The sequence below is a fragment of the Triturus cristatus genome, chromosome 11 (genome assembly GCF_964204655.1).
Source record: "Triturus cristatus chromosome 11, aTriCri1.1, whole genome shotgun sequence".
In the NCBI taxonomy this organism is placed as follows: domain Eukaryota; kingdom Metazoa; phylum Chordata; class Amphibia; order Caudata; family Salamandridae; genus Triturus; species Triturus cristatus.
Window position 1 is genome coordinate 507,220,491 of NC_140594.1, and position 17,641 is coordinate 507,238,131.

At 49.0% G+C, this 17,641-nt stretch overlaps 1 protein-coding gene across 3 annotated transcripts in view; it reads left to right on the top strand.

Annotated features, from left to right (window-relative positions):
- Window positions 1–17,641, top strand: part of LOC146784493 (zinc metalloproteinase-disintegrin-like VLAIP-B) — a 278,449-nt gene that overhangs the window by 120,833 nt on the left and 139,975 nt on the right. For all 3 annotated transcript variants that reach the window (XM_085633319.1, XM_085633318.1, XM_085633320.1), the window contains exons 11-12: window positions 918–1,048; window positions 1,764–1,941. In XM_085633319.1, the coding sequence (XP_085489445.1) occupies window positions 918–1,048; window positions 1,764–1,941 (309 nt within the window). The remainder of the gene's footprint in view (window positions 1–917; window positions 1,049–1,763; window positions 1,942–17,641) is intronic.

Sequence of the window (17,641 nt, forward strand, 5' to 3'; positions counted from 1 at the left end):
GTATTACACATGGAGAGAGGGTGTGTGTGTGTGTGTGTGTGTGTACACACATCTCACTTGCAATATGTCTTCCTGTATTAAGTGATCGATGATGTCTGTGTATGACCTCCAAGTCAAAGGTTTTAATCCCAGCAACACCAACTCCGCCTTTCATTCTTTTGACAAATGAGTGCCACTGAATTGGAAAATAATAACTCCTGTTTAAAGCACCGTGGTTTTAAACGTCAAGTAAAAAGGCATCATTACAATCTTCTATGCATCTTTTATGCGTAGGTCAGCAATAATGTCTACAATACCCTAAGAGTATTAAACCGTGTACTGGTACCTGCCTAATTTACATATGGATAATTTACGTGTGAAAACGTGTAGTTTTACGAATCAATCTGAAGGGTTTACTAAACGTGCGCAAATGTTCCTTTACGCTAGTGTAATCTGGCTTAATTTCTGCCATTGTGTGTTACGTGTAATGCCTGAGATTATTCCATTACACCTCCTCACCTCATCAACTAGCTTTCATTGAAATAGAAACCCTGTTGCAGGAGTATGGGAACAATGTAAACAAACCAAACATGAGTGGCCCCGTGCAAAATGCATTTTTCTGTATTTTTTTGTTTAGTAAAAAATGCTTCTTCGGTTCCATTTTGGATATGTTCACCAGATGGGCATTTCGAATAATAGCACACAATTTTTGGGCCTTTCACATATCTACAAAGGACATTTTTTTTTCTCTGACCTCTTGGTGTTAAGTTGATGTACTGAAGATGGGTTAAATGGACAGTCTGGTGGGAATAATATTGCAAGGATGGCTATCCTTTTTCAGTGCCAGGCAAGAGGTCCTCCGGCTTGTGTAGTGCAGAGAGAGTCTCAGATTATGAAGAAGGGGCTTTTCACTGACGAGTGTGGTTCTCTTATTGCAGGACCACAGCAAAAATTCAATTGCAGTGGGAGCCACAATAGCGCACGAAATGGGGCATAACCTTGGAATGAACCATGACTCCAGTTCCTGCTCATGTCCGGATAGCAGTTGCATCATGGCGGGTTCACTAAGGTTTGTACACCAGTCTACTACATGCATATATGGGTCACTGACCATCTGACATACGCAAATGCATCTAATCTCGGATGCTCTCTCTCTGGCTACTTCACTGTTTTGTTAATATTTGCAAATCCACCGGTCTTGAGAACCGATCAAGCTGGGTCCTCTTAATTTAAATCAGCCGTAGCCCACCACATGAAATACTTTTAAAAGTCAAAAGTAACATTGTTCATGCTTTTGCACTGTTCTGTCACAAAGAAAGAACAGTTTGGTGCAAAACATATGTTCACTTATGTAATATCACAAGCAAATCAAATGCGGCTTCCTACAGTCCTTTCTGATTCCTTTGTGATCAACATCGAGGAGTCCTCTGTATTACTTTCCAATTTCAGCCATTGGTAATCATATCAGTTTTTGGCAGGTTATTAACTCTTTAAATTATTAAATGGGTCCTTAATTGGTGCACAAACAAGAGTCAGTTTCCTCAATGTTTGATACCACCAGTGGTGCCACTATTGGGTGAGCCGCCTGGCGTGCCCGATGCGGTGTTTTGAAGAGGAGCCCACTCATGTTGAAAGGCAGTTCATAAGAACCAGTTCTTTCTGTGTGTCAGTTTCTCTGTGATGCCCAACAATATTGGTTGGCATTCTGTGCAATGATATCAGATCAGTGCTTGTTGCGATTGTGGTCTACAGTGATATGACTCTTTTCTGTCTCACCCTTACAGCTACATAACTCCCAAAGCATTCAGCACGTGCAGTCACCAGAACTTCCAGGACTTCATTTTAAACCGGATGCCCGAGTGTCTGAGGGCCATGCCACTGGCCACCGACCTAGTTGCTCCTGCAGTGTGTGGGAATGGTTTCCTCGAAGCTGGGGAACAGTGCGACTGTGGTACCCTACAGGTAACAAGCGCCTCCTACTCACTTATGTGTGACCCTTGAGGGGGATTATTTACTATAGTGAAGTACATTCATCTCCTTCAATTACTGCTCGTACAATGAAAGATCATGGGCTTATGATTGCATTGACATCTAAGTGGGATAGACCTCCGGAAAATCAACAAATTATTCTGAGTGCTCCATGTCGTCTGAGGTAGCAAGGTTGTCTCCTGCAGGCCCTCGCCTCCCATGCTATGAGTGAGGATTCTACAATAGTTTGATTTGCTAGGCAGGTTTAATAAGTGGCGAGACACAATATATATTCCTGCATTTCTAACACAGGTGTACTGAGCTCAGTTGTCCTCCTCAACTGAATGCCATTTACCACTACAGGGATGTTATCTGCCAAGTCCTGTCATCAGACTGGACCACTGTTGGTTTTCAGCAATGCTAAGCTTAATCCAGTGTTTCAAGGTTTTTGCTATTCTTCATATCACTGGGGCTTACTACTCCAGTAGTAAATTATACTCTTTGCTGACTTGTTGTCTTGCTCACGTATTGAAAAGGAAATGCACTTTTAAGAAAAATCTTTACTTCAAAAAGCATGTGTTAGACCTGGCTTTTTCAGCGGGTTATCCCCAGACTTTTTTTCCTTTTTTGGCCTCCTGTTTCTTACCTGTTTTTTTTGGTTTTATGGCTCTGCACTTTGCCACTGCTGATCAGTGCTAAAGTGCATATGCTCTCCCTGTAAAATTGTTGTTATGGATTGGTGTTTTCACAATTGGCTATTTGATTTACCAGTCAGTCCCTAGTACAGTGCACGGTGTGTGCCTGTGACAGGTAAATCAAATGCTGCTAGTGGGCTTGCAGCACTGATTGTGCAACCCTCATAAGCAGCCTGTAAATGTAACTCAGATCTGCCACTGCAGTATCTGTGGGCAGTCTAGTACTGCTATGGTGACTTGGCAAGTGCACCCACTTGCCAGGCCCTAACCATCCCTTTTTACATGTTAGTCACCCCTAATGTAGGCCCAAGGTACCCCTGTGGGCAGGGTGCAGTGTATGTGAAAGGTAGGACATGCCCTGATGTGTGTGGCATGTCCTGATCGTGAATTACTGACAATCTCGTTTTTCACTACTGCAAGGCTATCTGTTCCCATTGGGGAGAATGGTGAGTTTGCTTATAACATCTTATAAGCATATGTACCCCTGGGAACAAGATAGGAAAAAAAGTTTTGATATGCTTGAACTCGGAATGTTAAAATGCATCTTTCAGTGAGGGTGATTTAAACATTCTGGGGCATATTTATGTTCCCTGGCGCATCCCTGCAAATCAGCATGGATGCGCCAGGGAAGATGCGTCACGCAAGTTTGTCCTTGCGCCACCGCAGATGCGCCGCATTTACAATGCGGTGCATCGTGGCGCAAGGACAAGCAGATGCTTGACGTATCTGCCGGTGTAAGGTTGGCGCAGTGCTGAAGTTGTGTATCAAGCGCGACGCAACTTCAGCACTGTGCCAACCTACCCCATACCTAACATGGTGCGTCAAGCCTTATGCCTGCTTCAAGCAGGCGCAGGGTTTTGACGCATCAGCGTTGGGAAAGTGACTCAGTGAAATCATATAGATTTCACTGAGTCACTTTTCAGGGGCGTTCCTGCGATGGAACGCCCCCCCTGCGTGGAAACGCCCACATGAAACCTGACGCAGGTTTCATGTGGTGCAGGGCTTTACACCGTGATGCATCTCCATAGATGTGTCACGATGTAAATAGGGCGCAACGTGGCGCAGGGTTTACGCCGCCGCTGCGTCACAATAGTGACGCAACGGTGGCGCAAGTCTGATATAAATCTGCCCCTCTGTTTTTGAAAATACCACTTTTAGAAAGTAGGTATTTTCTTGCTTAGCCATCCAGTGTGCCACTGCTAGGTTTTACATGTCTGGCTTTGGACTGACAAGGGCTGAGGAGAAGCAGTGGCTCCAGAGGGTCAGATGAGTCAGGGCTGGGCTGAATAGATCTGGGCTGCATTTAGAGTAGGGGAGGGGGATTTCCTTTCACCTGAATGGGCCTGGTCTTCCTTCCACAATGCTGTCTCCACCTCCTGCCAAGAAGCTGCACCAGAGAGGACAGAACCAGTTTTGAGTAAGCACAAGGCTTCTCTGCTACCAAAGAACAAAGGATTTTGTAGTATAAATATTGGGGCAAGAACTTTAGATCATTACTGGGAATCAAGAGGAACTTTTGCCATGGACAAGAGCCGGAGAAGCTGAGGAAAAATACTGCCCCTGTGCTGTTTGTTGTCTGGGGTTGGCCTGCAGTGGCTATTTGCTGCCAAGGAAAGGAGAAAAGGACTTTGCTGTTTGCTGTGTCCTCTACTTGAAAGATTTCCAAGCGCTTCAAACTGAGCTTGCCTCCTGTTCCGAAGTCACAGGGACACAAAGGCTTCACCACAAGCTCCCCTGAACGTCTTTGCTGGGAGTTCTGATCTGCAAAGAAGTACCTGCTGTTGTTTTGGACCTCTAGAGACTGTTTTCCGCTGGAAGCTGGAAAATCGATGCAACTACGAGAAGTGTGACGCATCCGCACCTGTTTCCGATGCATCACTGAAGAAATCATCGCAGCGCCTGCCGCAGCTCGAGAAATTGCCGCATCGAGTGCACCGAAATCCGAGATCACTGCACCGATTTTCGACGCAAGGCGTGCTGTGCAGCTGAAAGAATCCACACATCGTTCCAGATCGGCGCATTGCCTCAATGTGCCAAGTGTGTTGCATCATTGGAGGATGCAGTAAGAAACTGACGCATCACCCCCACCACACAGCAAGAAACCGACCCTTCAACTCCTCTCCGGTAAGGAACGGACGCATCACCTCCCTGTGCTGCAATAAGGAACCGACACATCACCTCTCCCGGAGCAAGGAACCAACGCATCACCTTCCCTGAGTGTAAGGAACCGATGCATCACCTTCCCTGCAGCCCATTTTGTTTGTTTGCGTGACGCATCCCATGTACTTTGTGTGAAAAGCATTGCATCAGCAATTTGCTTTGAACTGAACTATTTCTACCATCTAAAAGTCATATTTTCATTACTGTATTGTGGATTTTTGTTGTTTGGTCTTGTTTTGTTTTAGATAAAGATTACTTAGTTTTTTGAACTGGTGTGGTGTCCATTGGTAGTGTTTTCAGTGTATTACTGTATGTGTTCACAAATGCTTTACACACTGCCTCTGAGATAAGCCTGTCTGCTCGTGCCAAGCTACCCAGTGGGTGAGCAGGAGTTATTTTAGAAGTGTACCCCCCTTACCCTGACTGGAAGCAAGGGTCCCTATTAGACCTGTCAGCCCTTTGGGTGGTCCCTCCTCATCACTATTTATTTTGTCCCACTTTTGCCTCAAACCCTGTTTGACTTTTTCCTTTTTATTGGGAACCACCAGACTTTTTAGTGTTGCTACAGATTCAGGGAGCCATTTTAGCTACCCCTGAAACTTCTGTCTGAGGGCCTGAAGCACAAAATGGTGGCCTCCTGTGACATCACCAGCATCCACTGGAACCTACCAGCACCTTCCAGAACCTTCCAGGAGATTCCAGAACTGTGTGACAGTTGGAAACCGTTTAGAATGTTGGGAGGATAAGAGAGGCAGTTGGCAGTTGGAGCTGGCAGTTGGCACCTGACTGGTGAAGAGAGAGGAGCACAACAGTGAAGGAGGAAGGAGTGAAGCAGCAGGGGTGGAAACTTGTGCCTGGAGTGGGGTCCATAAACCCACCCTTGATACTTGTCCCTACTGATGGATCCCAGCCTATAGCCCTGTGTGGGAAGAAGTCAGAAGAAAACCATCCTAAGGACCTGGACAGCAGGAACAGGCCTTAGAAATAAGAAGACAGCAAGATTCTGACCTGAGAACTGGTTTCCCTGGAGCCTGGCGTCGAGTAGCCGAAGACCTGGAGCCCGAGGTGGAGAAGCGGCGCTGACTGAGGTAGCAGACGTCGTACCCGGAGCCGCCTGAGGTCGTAAGAGGGCGCCGGCGGAGGTCGAGAGGAATACCAAGGGTCGAGAAGGAGGTGAAACCGAGGTCGAGCGAGCGGCGTCATCGGAGGAGTGAAGTCCGCCCTCCGGAGTCGTCGGAGACCGAGGTAGAGGAGCACCGGAGGTCGGGAGTGAGGATCGCACTCCGGAGTCGCCCGGAACCTGTGAGGAGGAACACCGGAGGTCGGGGGTGAGGATCGCACCCCGGAGTCGCCGGAAGTCGACAGCGAGGCCAGGCCGGCCGACGTCATCGGAGCCGAGTGCGCCATCGGACCGGAGCCGCCCGAAGTCGACATCGTGTGGAGACTGGCCGACGCCGTCGAATCGAAGGTAGAGGTTGAACCGAGGCCACCGACATCGGACCGGAACCGCCTACCGGCGTCGTCAAAGAACTGACACTGTGCCGAGGCCGCCGAGACCGAACCGGAACCGCCTCACGGCGTCGACCCGACCCCAGCGGCGTCGGAACATCAGAAAAGGGCAGTAAGTGGAGTAGAGGGCGCCTAAGGCCCTGTGGAGACCTGAGAGACTACTCTAAGGGGCTAGGGAGGTGCTGAAACCCACCTGACTGTGCCTGGGGTGAACTGGGACTAACCTAGAGAGGTTGTGTGGAGAAGGGAAGCCAGGGCATTGGTATTTCCCCCTCTTTTTGATCTACCTCAGTTTAGGCCTCAGCCTTGTCCCAGCCAGGGAGTAGTACCCCTCAAGCCTTCCACAACCCTACAAGCTGTGCCTGGGCCAAATCAGCCCTTAGGAATTGAAAAGTGATCTGATTACATGAGTGCTGCTGTATACTTTTAATTATTTATTGGGGGCACTGTATTTATTGTGTTAGCCTATTTATTGCTTCACTATATTTATTGGTCTACAGGACTTGTTGGTGTACAATATTTATTGGTTCAGTATTTAATGCCTCAGAATATGTAATTGCCTGTATTACCTGCACTTATATTTATGTCCCTTGTATTTATGATCATCCCTATTTATTGAATCTCCAGACAGTATTTATTTGACCTGCACTATTTAAATTTGTATATTGTGATTGTCTTATTTATTTTTCCAATCAGCAACTGAGAGAAAAAGATAAAGAAGAATATTTTCATAATTTTTACGGTGTAGAGTCGTTTTTGGAACGGATGCACGCATGGTTATTGTTTGGGTATATTGTATGCTTAGCACGGTGCCTGTTTCCTGACCACTCGAGCCAAGCTACCACAGTGTGTCCGGAAGACCACCACCACCCTGCGGAGTGGGGGTGGGCGGTTTCCAACATAAATTGGTGGCAGCGGTGGGATAGAGCTGTGCCTACGTATACTCAACAATAACTGTGGGTAGTCCATAGGCCTACACCGGGAGTTTTCTCACAGCGGCCTTCCTAATTGTGGGTTTTTGTTTTTTCCAAATTTACTCTGGTGGTGGGAGGAGGTATTACTAAAGGTACCCCCCTGCATTGTTACTGCACAAAACCTGTCCTCTAACCTGAGTGGGCAAGATGGAGTTTGTTCTTGAAAATCTAGACACGTACACTGTGGCCCAACTCAGGGAGTTTTGCCAGCGAGAGGGGGTGTACTGTCCCCCAGGAGCAAAGAAGGGTGCACTCCAAACCAGCTTAAGGGCTTGGGGGGAGGCACGCAGGGAAAGCAAGGCTGAGGAAGAAGACAGGGATGGAGAGCCTGACCCTGAGGGGGCGGAGATGTACCAACCTGAGGTGGGGAACCTGTCCGCAGGGCCCAGGACACTTTCTAGGAAGGGCAGCACTGTCTCTAGTGGGGGCTTATCCGAAGTGGAGTTAGCAGACCGGAGAGAGAAGAGACAGCTCACATGGGACTTAGCAAGGCTGGAAAAGGAGAAAGAGGAGCAGAGGATGGCCCATGAATTGCGACTGAAAGAAATAGATCTTCAGATTCTGAGAATCGGGGCACAACCGGTTCCTAATGGTGGCAGCCAAACCCAAGAGATCACCAGGGAATCTAAACCATACCTGCCAAAGGACATAGTGGCTAGCTATGGAGTGGGCGACGATATCGCCAAGTGGCTAGCGGCCTATGAGGTCTCACTGAGGGCCCATGGGGTTCCGGAGAAGTACTGGGGAGGGGGATTGTATAAGTACATGCCTCCAGCTGGTAGGGATGCTTTATTGGCCCTCGAAGAGGATGAGCAAACCCACTACCCCACCATGAAGCTGGCGCTCATCAGAAAGTTTGGACTAACACCTGAAAAGTACAGACAGAAGTTCAGGGGTAGTCACAAACTGGGCACACAGAACTGGGTGGACTTCCTGGACTATGCGAAGAAGGCAATGGAAGGTTGGATTCAAGGCAGTGAAGTAAGGAGCTACGAGGAGCTGTTCGACCTAGTACTGAAGGAACACCTGCTCGAGAAATGTTTCCCTGAACTGCGGCAACACCTGGTGGATAGCAAGCTGACCAGTCCCCGGAAGCTTGCTGAGGAGGCGGACATTTGGGCTAGTACCCGGGTGTCCACAAGGGGGACTGGAGGGGATACTCAAAAGGCCGGACAGGGCGCCCCCCAGAAGAAAGAAGGAGGGGAAAAGAAAAAGGAGTTCTCCAAAGGCCCCCAAAATAACTTCCAAGGGAAGGGAACAGGATTCACCTCTAAGGCTAACCCACCCAGAAACCCTAATCCTGGCCAGAGCCAGCAGCCAAGGGTTGTCCATTGCTACGAGTGCGGTGGCGTTGGACACTATAAAGGAGATCCGAAGTGTCAGAAACGATCACCCCCTCCCACTGGAGGAAAGCCCCCCGGAGTAGCTAGTGTAGTGCTCGGGGAGGAGATGCCCTTAACTAAGGGAAGGGAGTGGGCAGGTGTCACTTTAGTGTCCCTGGGAGAACGGGAGATGGTTCCTAAGATCCAGGTGCCCGCAAATACTGCAAAGTATGGGCAGTGGATCACCATCAACGGCCAAAGAGGGGAGGCTCTGAGAGACACAGGAGCCAGTATGACTATGGTGCGTAGCCAACTGGTGTCTCCAGAGCAGGTAATTCCCGATGTACTCCACCCAGCCGCGATGGCTGACGGCAGAACCGGTCACTATCCAGTGGCCGAGGTTCCCTTTGAATGGGGGGGGGTTGCAGGTTCACTTCGAGTTGCCGTAAGCCCTGCCGTGCCAGTCGATTGTCTGCTGGGCAATGACATGGAGCACAACGCTTGGAAGGAGGTGGAATACCGGACTCACACCGAGATGCTGGGTACACCTGACTGGGCCTGTGTTAGCACAAGGTCCGAGACTACCCGAAGAGGGAGTTCATTCCGGCTGGAGCCTGGAACAAAGGCCCAGCCAGCTGCCAGTCAAGGGAAGAACCGAGGACAGGAGGAGCCTGCCTCGGCGTCTCCACCCCGTAGGACGGATAGGCCACCGGAGGTGGTGGACCAGGAGTCTGCGGAGGGGGACGTTACCAACCTGGAGGACTTACCCATCCCGGCCGAGTGGCACGTGGAGGGAGGCCCGTCCAGGGAGGAATTCTGCCAGGGCCAGAGGGAGTGCCCTACCCTTGAGGGGCTGAGGCGACAGGCCGAAGCCCAGGCAGCAGGGAACGTTGAAGGGAACTACAGTGTTTACTGGGAGGATGGCCTCCTCTACAGTGAACCCAAGGCACCCCTACATGGATCGTCACGAGCCTTGGTAGTCCCTCAACGTTATCGAGCCTTCCTTTTAGAGTTGGCTCACGAGATACCATTGGCAGGACACCTGGGGCAAGACAAGACCTTCGCCCGTCTTGTCCCACACTTTTATTGGCCTCAGATGAAAGTGTCGTCCGATACCTACTGCCGGACATGTGTGTCTTGCCAAGCCAGTGGGAAAACAGGGGTGAAGCTGAAAGCTCCCCTGGAACCACTTCCTGTCGTTAGCACCCCCTTTGAAAGGGTGGGCATCGACATTGTGGGTCCATTAGATCCGCCGACTACAGCTGGTCACAGGTTTATCCTGGTTCTGGTGGATCATGCCACACGGTACCCAGAGGCAATACCTCTGAGGACCATAACAGCACCTGTTGTGGCTAGGGCCCTGATGGGAATCTTTACCCGAGTGGGTTTTCCCAAGGAAGTTGTGTCCGACAGGGGGACCAACTTCATGTCAGCATATATGCGGGCAATGTGGAAGGAGTGTGGAGTGACCTACCGGTTCACAACTCCGTACCACCCCCAGACCAATGGTCTGGTGGAGAGGTTTAATAAAACCTTAAAAGGCATGATCAGAAGTCTGCCTGAAAGCCTGCGGAGGAAATGGGACGTCCTCCTACCCTGTTTACTTTTTTCCTACAGGGAAGTGCCACAGAAGGGAGTGGGCTTCAGCCCCTTCGAGCTTCTGTATGGGCACCCTGTACGCGGACCTCTTAACCTGGTGAGAGACGGATGGGAAAGAACTCCCAGAAAGCTCCCCCAGGATGTGGTGAGCTACATGCTGGCCTTCCGGAGCCAAATGGCTAAGTTGTGGAAGCAAGCTTCTGACAACTTGGAAGCCAGCCAAGCAGTAATGAAGGCGTGGTATGACCACAACGCTCACCCGGTGGAGTTGGAGCCTGGCCAGAAGGTGTGGGTGATCGAACCAGGAGAGCTTAGTGCCCTCCAGGATCGCTGGTCAGGACCCTTTGAGGTGTTGGAGAAGAAGGGTAAGGCTACCTACTTGGTGGACCTGAAGACCCCTCGTCAGCCCCTGCGGGTGCTGCATGCCAACCGCCTCAAACCCCACCACGAGAGGCCCGAAGTCATCTTGATGATGGTGACTGACGGAGGAGAGGACGTGAAAAGCGAGCCTCTCCCTGATCTGTTTGCGTCTCAAGAAAAGGATGGGTCGGTGGAGGGAGTGATTCTCTCCCCATCCCTAACTCCTGAACAGCAGGAGGACTGTCGCCAGGTCCTGGGGCAGTACTCTTCGTTGTTCTCCCTTGTCCCAGGTAGGACTCACCTGTGCGTCCATGACGTGGACACAGGAGACAGCCCACCTGTGAAGTCCAAGATCTACCGGATGTCAGACAAGGTGAAGGCCAGCATTCATAGTGAAGTCACTAAGATGCTGGAGCTAGGAGTGATTGAACCTTCTAGCAGCCCCTGGTCCAGTCCGGTGGTGTTAGTACCGAAAGCTGCACCACCGGGTGCCCAACCAGAACTGAGGTTCTGTGTGGACTACCGGGGACTGAATTCAGTGACAAAGACTGATGCTCATCCGATCCCTAGGGCGGATGAATTAATTGACCGGCTGGGAGCTGCCCAATATCTAAGTACCTTTGACCTTACTTCGGGGTACTGGCAGATCTCTTTGACTGATGGAGCAAGGGAAAGGTCAGCCTTCTCCACGCCCAATGGCCACTACCAGTTCTGTGTGATGCCCTTTGGGCTCAAGAACGCACCTGCCACGTTTCAGCGCCTGGTAAACCAGATCCTCACCGGGATGGAGAGTTTCTCTGCTGCTTATCTGGATGACATAGCCGTCTTCAGTAACAGCTGGGAGGATCACTTGCGTCACCTGCAAGCTGTTCTCCAGGCCCTGAGACAAGCTGGATTGACGATCAAGGCCAGCAAGTGCCAGATCGGGCAGGGGTCGGTAGTGTACCTTGGACACTTGGTGGGTAGGGGAACGGTGCAGCCCCTCCAGGCGAAGATCGAGGCCATCATGGCCTGGGAACCCCCCAAGACACAGACTGAGGTCCGAGCATTTTTGGGCCTCACGGGATACTATCGCCGCTTCGTGAAGGGGTACGGTACCATCGTAGCCCCTCTCACGGAGCTCACGTCCAAGAAACAACCTCGACGGGTAGTCTGGACGGAGGCTTGTCAGCAAGCCTTTGAGAAATTGAAGAAAGCCATGTGCGAGGCCCCGGTCTTAAGGGCCCCAGACTTTTCCAAGAAGTTCATTGTCCAGACAGATGCATCAGAACATGGCATTGGGGCAGTGTTATCGCAACTCAACGAGGAGGGTCTGGATCAACCCGTGGTCTTCCTATCCAGGAGACTACTTCCCAGGGAACAGAAGTGGAGTGCAATAGAGCGTGAAGCCTTTGCAGTGGTATGGGCTCTGAAGAAGTTGCGGCCATACCTGTTTGGCTCGCACTTCCTGGTTCAGACCGACCACCGACCCCTTCGTTGGCTGATGCAAATGAAGGGGGAGAATCCCAAGTTGTTGAGGTGGTCTATTTCCCTACAGGGGATGGACTTTCAGGTGGAACATCGGCCTGGAGTGGACCACGCCAATGCAGACGGTCTCTCAAGGTATTTCCGCCTTAGTGATGAGAACTCCCAAGGGGTTGGGTAGCTCTCCCCACTTTCAGCTGGGGGGGACGCGTGTTAGACCTGTCAGCCCTTTGGGTGGTCCCTCCTCATCACTATTTATTTTGTCCCACTTTTGCCTCAAACCCTGTTTGACTTTTTCCTTTTTATTGGGAACCACCAGACTTTTTAGTGTTGCTACAGATTCAGGGAGCCATTTTAGCTACCCCTGAAACTTCTGTCTGAGGGCCTGAAGCACAAAATGGTGGCCTCCTGTGACATCACCAGCATCCACTGGAACCTACCAGCACCTTCCAGAACCTTCCAGGAGATTCCAGAACTGTGTGACAGTTGGAAACCGTTTAGAATGTTGGGAGGATAAGAGAGGCAGTTGGCAGTTGGAGCTGGCAGTTGGCACCTGACTGGTGAAGAGAGAGGAGCACAACAGTGAAGGAGGAAGGAGTGAAGCAGCAGGGGTGGAAACTTGTGCCTGGAGTGGGGTCCATAAACCCACCCTTGATACTTGTCCCTACTGATGGATCCCAGCCTATAGCCCTGTGTGGGAAGAAGTCAGAAGAAAACCATCCTAAGGACCTGGACAGCAGGAACAGGCCTTAGAAATAAGAAGACAGCAAGATTCTGACCTGAGAACTGGTTTCCCTGGAGCCTGGCGTCGAGTAGCCGAAGACCTGGAGCCCGAGGTGGAGAAGCGGCGCTGACTGAGGTAGCAGACGTCGTACCCGGAGCCGCCTGAGGTCGTAAGAGGGCGCCGGCGGAGGTCGAGAGGAATACCAAGGGTCGAGAAGGAGGTGAAACCGAGGTCGAGCGAGCGGCGTCATCGGAGGAGTGAAGTCCGCCCTCCGGAGTCGTCGGAGACCGAGGTAGAGGAGCACCGGAGGTCGGGAGTGAGGATCGCACTCCGGAGTCGCCCGGAACCTGTGAGGAGGAACACCGGAGGTCGGGGGTGAGGATCGCACCCCGGAGTCGCCGGAAGTCGACAGCGAGGCCAGGCCGGCCGACGTCATCGGAGCCGAGTGCGCCATCGGACCGGAGCCGCCCGAAGTCGACATCGTGTGGAGACTGGCCGACGCCGTCGAATCGAAGGTAGAGGTTGAACCGAGGCCACCGACATCGGACCGGAACCGCCTACCGGCGTCGTCAAAGAACTGACACTGTGCCGAGGCCGCCGAGACCGAACCGGAACCGCCTCACGGCGTCGACCCGACCCCAGCGGCGTCGGAACATCAGAAAAGGGCAGTAAGTGGAGTAGAGGGCGCCTAAGGCCCTGTGGAGACCTGAGAGACTACTCTAAGGGGCTAGGGAGGTGCTGAAACCCACCTGACTGTGCCTGGGGTGAACTGGGACTAACCTAGAGAGGTTGTGTGGAGAAGGGAAGCCAGGGCATTGGTATTTCCCCCTCTTTTTGATCTACCTCAGTTTAGGCCTCAGCCTTGTCCCAGCCAGGGAGTAGTACCCCTCAAGCCTTCCACAACCCTACAAGCTGTGCCTGGGCCAAATCAGCCCTTAGGAATTGAAAAGTGATCTGATTACATGAGTGCTGCTGTATACTTTTAATTATTTATTGGGGGCACTGTATTTATTGTGTTAGCCTATTTATTGCTTCACTATATTTATTGGTCTACAGGACTTGTTGGTGTACAATATTTATTGGTTCAGTATTTAATGCCTCAGAATATGTAATTGCCTGTATTACCTGCACTTATATTTATGTCCCTTGTATTTATGATCATCCCTATTTATTGAATCTCCAGACAGTATTTATTTGACCTGCACTATTTAAATTTGTATATTGTGATTGTCTTATTTATTTTTCCAATCAGCAACTGAGAGAAAAAGATAAAGAAGAATATTTTCATAATTTTTACGGTGTAGAGTCGTTTTTGGAACGGATGCACGCATGGTTATTGTTTGGGTATATTGTATGCTTAGCACGGTGCCTGTTTCCTGACCACTCGAGCCAAGCTACCCCATTGTGTCGGGAAGGTCCACCACCACCCTGCGGAGTGGGGGTGGGCGGTTTCCAACACACTGCCTCTGAGATAAGCCTGTCTGCTCGTGCCAAGCTACCCAGTGGGTGAGCAGGAGTTATTTTAGAAGTGTACCCCCCTTACCCTGACTGGAAGCAAGGGTCCCTATTTGGACAAAGGTACCTACCTCTGCCAACTAAAGACCCCCATTTCTAACAGCATGGAAAAGAAATTGGTGCAATCTTACCACCAATCTAATGTGATTCCCCTGCATTTTAAACTTCTACTCTTTGTAATGAAAGCGTGGCAGTGTTCCTCTAGATAAATCAATGTATCTTTAGCCGTGCAGTGCCACTAAGTAGCTCTAGCAGAGCTGATATTTTATCGACCCAGTTTCTTTAATGCAATGAATTAACAGGCAGTGTGCAGCATTATCAAAATCTACATTTTTTGTAGACCAAAATAGTACCTGACTTAAACGTTAATGTAAACAAGGGAGATCAGCATCATTAAGCAGATGCCTGCCCTATTACTTGGGCAAAACATTAAATGCTTCGTTGCTGTCTACCTAGCAGGATTGAACTGGCCTTTAGCACAATCGGGCAATGCCAGATGGATTAGTACGTCAGGGCAGTGTCTGGACCGTTTTTGTTTTTTAAATGTAGTTTGCTGGTTTTATGGCCAGTCAATCCGGTTTTTACTGTTGATTTGGGATATATTACTGTTTCTTAGCTCTCTGCTTCTCTAATGGGGACACTTTTATTTTAGTGCTCTGGACTTTTATTTATCCCCCTCCTACCCTGCAATCCAGGGTAGGTGTACTTGCCCTTTTATACATAAGGGATGGAGAATGAGAGATAATGTGTCTACTACACCATCATCCTGATGATCCATGTATTCCAAGCTTTCTCTTTGCTGTTGTTGATTAGCTCACTGTCAATGCCCCAAAGAGTGCAACAGAAAGGACCAGTGCATCATTATGTCTTCACAATTCCTGCAAAATAAAACTAACAAGTCTGTTGGGTGCTACATATTTAGCAAAATTGTCTTCTTGATATCCTGTGATCTACTTTGCCACATCATTTGCTACCAGCATTTTGTAATAACTGAAGGTGCTCTTTAAGCCCTGTCAAAATTTGCAAAACTCTCAAATCTTTTTGATTTGTGAAATTCCAGGTAATTTTCTCACAAAATATAATACTAATGTGACCTCTTAAACAGCCAGTGTGCTTGTTGTACACTTGCCTATTCGTCAATTAATTAACTAATTACATATGTAGATACTAACATTTGTGAAATGGCGTTTGGGCTTCGATAAGAATGCCTAGAACCGCTTTGTAAAGACTCTATTTGTGCATTTGTATTGCATTTTCATGTTTGGGATACTATTATTTTTTGTTAAGTCAGTCATGTTGGTCACCAAGGACCCAATTACATTTTTGGTGGTCCTCGGAGCGCCAGATTCGTGGATGCACAGTGGTGGCGGTCCAGCCACCACCTCACCAGTGGTCCAATCGCTCCATTATGACTTGGGCAGTCGGATGACCATGGGACCACTGCCTCCGCCATGAAACTGTAGTTCCCTGGAGGTGGCGTGGTGTCCTGAGGCTGCAATTTTGAGTTTCCTCTCTTCCACGGTTTTCATGGCAGTTCCACTGCCTTGAAACTGTGGTGGAAAGGAAGCAAAGGGTGCCCTACAGGGTCCCCTGTGCCTCCTCTGCATGTGGATGCACACAGAGGGGGATATAACCTGTTCTTCCCCTGTGGGCATGCACACTAGTTCCTGCTTGGCATGGACTTTTGAGTCCAGGCCGTGCAGTAACCTTCAGTGGAGTTCCCATTGTGGTACCTTTTTCAAAAGGCACCGCTGCCTTTGAAAGAGACACTGTAGTGGGAACTGCTATGGCGACCGCCCACCATACCACTTTTAAGTTGCAATCTGGTGGGCGGCAACTCTTGGCGGGGGTAAGGCAGTGGCGTTCCGCCTGCCCCCCACACAACCAAAAGTCATAATCAACCCCCAATTGGTTCATCCAAACTTGGGTTTTTTTTTCCTCCAAATTATTCAATGATTATTGTCTTCCTATTTTAACTTAATCTGCCACGTTTGCTGAAATTAACAATTTCGGTATGTATAGGAAATAGATGAGTGAGAATTTCTTTTGAAGCAACTTTTAAGCAGTAGTTATTCAAAAGCTCAGTCTTCAATGTGCTAACCCACTGAAACCCTATCATGTACAAAAGCGCACAGAGTATTTGTGAATGTCTCTGTGCAATGTCTCTTTATATGCCTCCTATGTCTGTACAGGGATTCAATTCCATAAATGTATGGCACAGCTGTGTGTGTTCTTGTTTTTTTTTTTGTTTTTGTTATTTTAAGCTTATGGTGCTGGTTCCATGCAGCACTGCTAGCTTGAAGAAATTAAAAAAGGGCCCAAAAAGAAGCCGGTTGCACAGAATCGTTGTGCGTGCCTCTCTTTGTATGTGTTAGCATATTGAAGACAGGAATATTGGGTTTGCAAATGCTTAATGTTTTAATCTTGAACCCCAAATTTAACTGACTCATTCTGCGGTAAATTAATTTTAAACCGAAGAAAAAGCAGTTTCTAAGAAAATTCCAACGTTTGCCCATAGCAGTGTGTAACAACACACACATTGGAAGTCTTTATTTAGCAGATATTTTGCCTCTTTGGGCAATGAGCAATGTATCCTTCCCTACGCGGGCTTTTAAGGTACTATCCACTACCAAATCTAGCCCTCGAAAATGCATGTACGTTTTTAACTCCATTATGTGTCAGCGTTTGCAGATTATTTTCTAAACGGGTTTTTTTTTTCTTTTGAAAGCTATGTTTAGGGTTGTGCCGTAAAAGTTCTTTTCTTCCTCTTTTACACAGTTTTCATGTTAAATGCTACCTTTTCCGGTTTTAGTTTTTTTTTTTTTTTTTTTTTTAAATACACCAAACAGTCAAATCGGTGTCGGGATCCACATCTGGTCCACTCAGTGGCGATCGCTACCAATCTGGCTTCCCAGATTGGTTCACTGAACCATAATATCAAGGTCTGGTTTGTTTGACAGGTGCAGGAATCCTTCAGCCCTTTTACAACTCTTATTCAGTATAAAATGCACCAGTAAAAATCTAGAGTGCGACATGTAAGAATTATGGTGCTTTTACTGTAAAATAATCCCAGCACCCACCACAGACACGAACTGGATCTTTCTTTAAATATATGCTTAACACTGCTGCATTGTTTAAAGAGGAAAGACGATGCTAATCTGTCAAACACCAGGAATGTTGATGACAGACGCGCCGGTATTTGGAAGCAGCCTGGACATGCCCACTGAGCTTTCCTTTGCCCTGCATGAGACCCATTTCAGTTATTAGGGTTATCAGCATTTCTTCTTAAAACTGAACATGCTTTTTGATTCTTTGCTCTGCAATCACTTTCTTTCATTTAAAACGTCATGGTTTCTCCTACACTCGGACAAC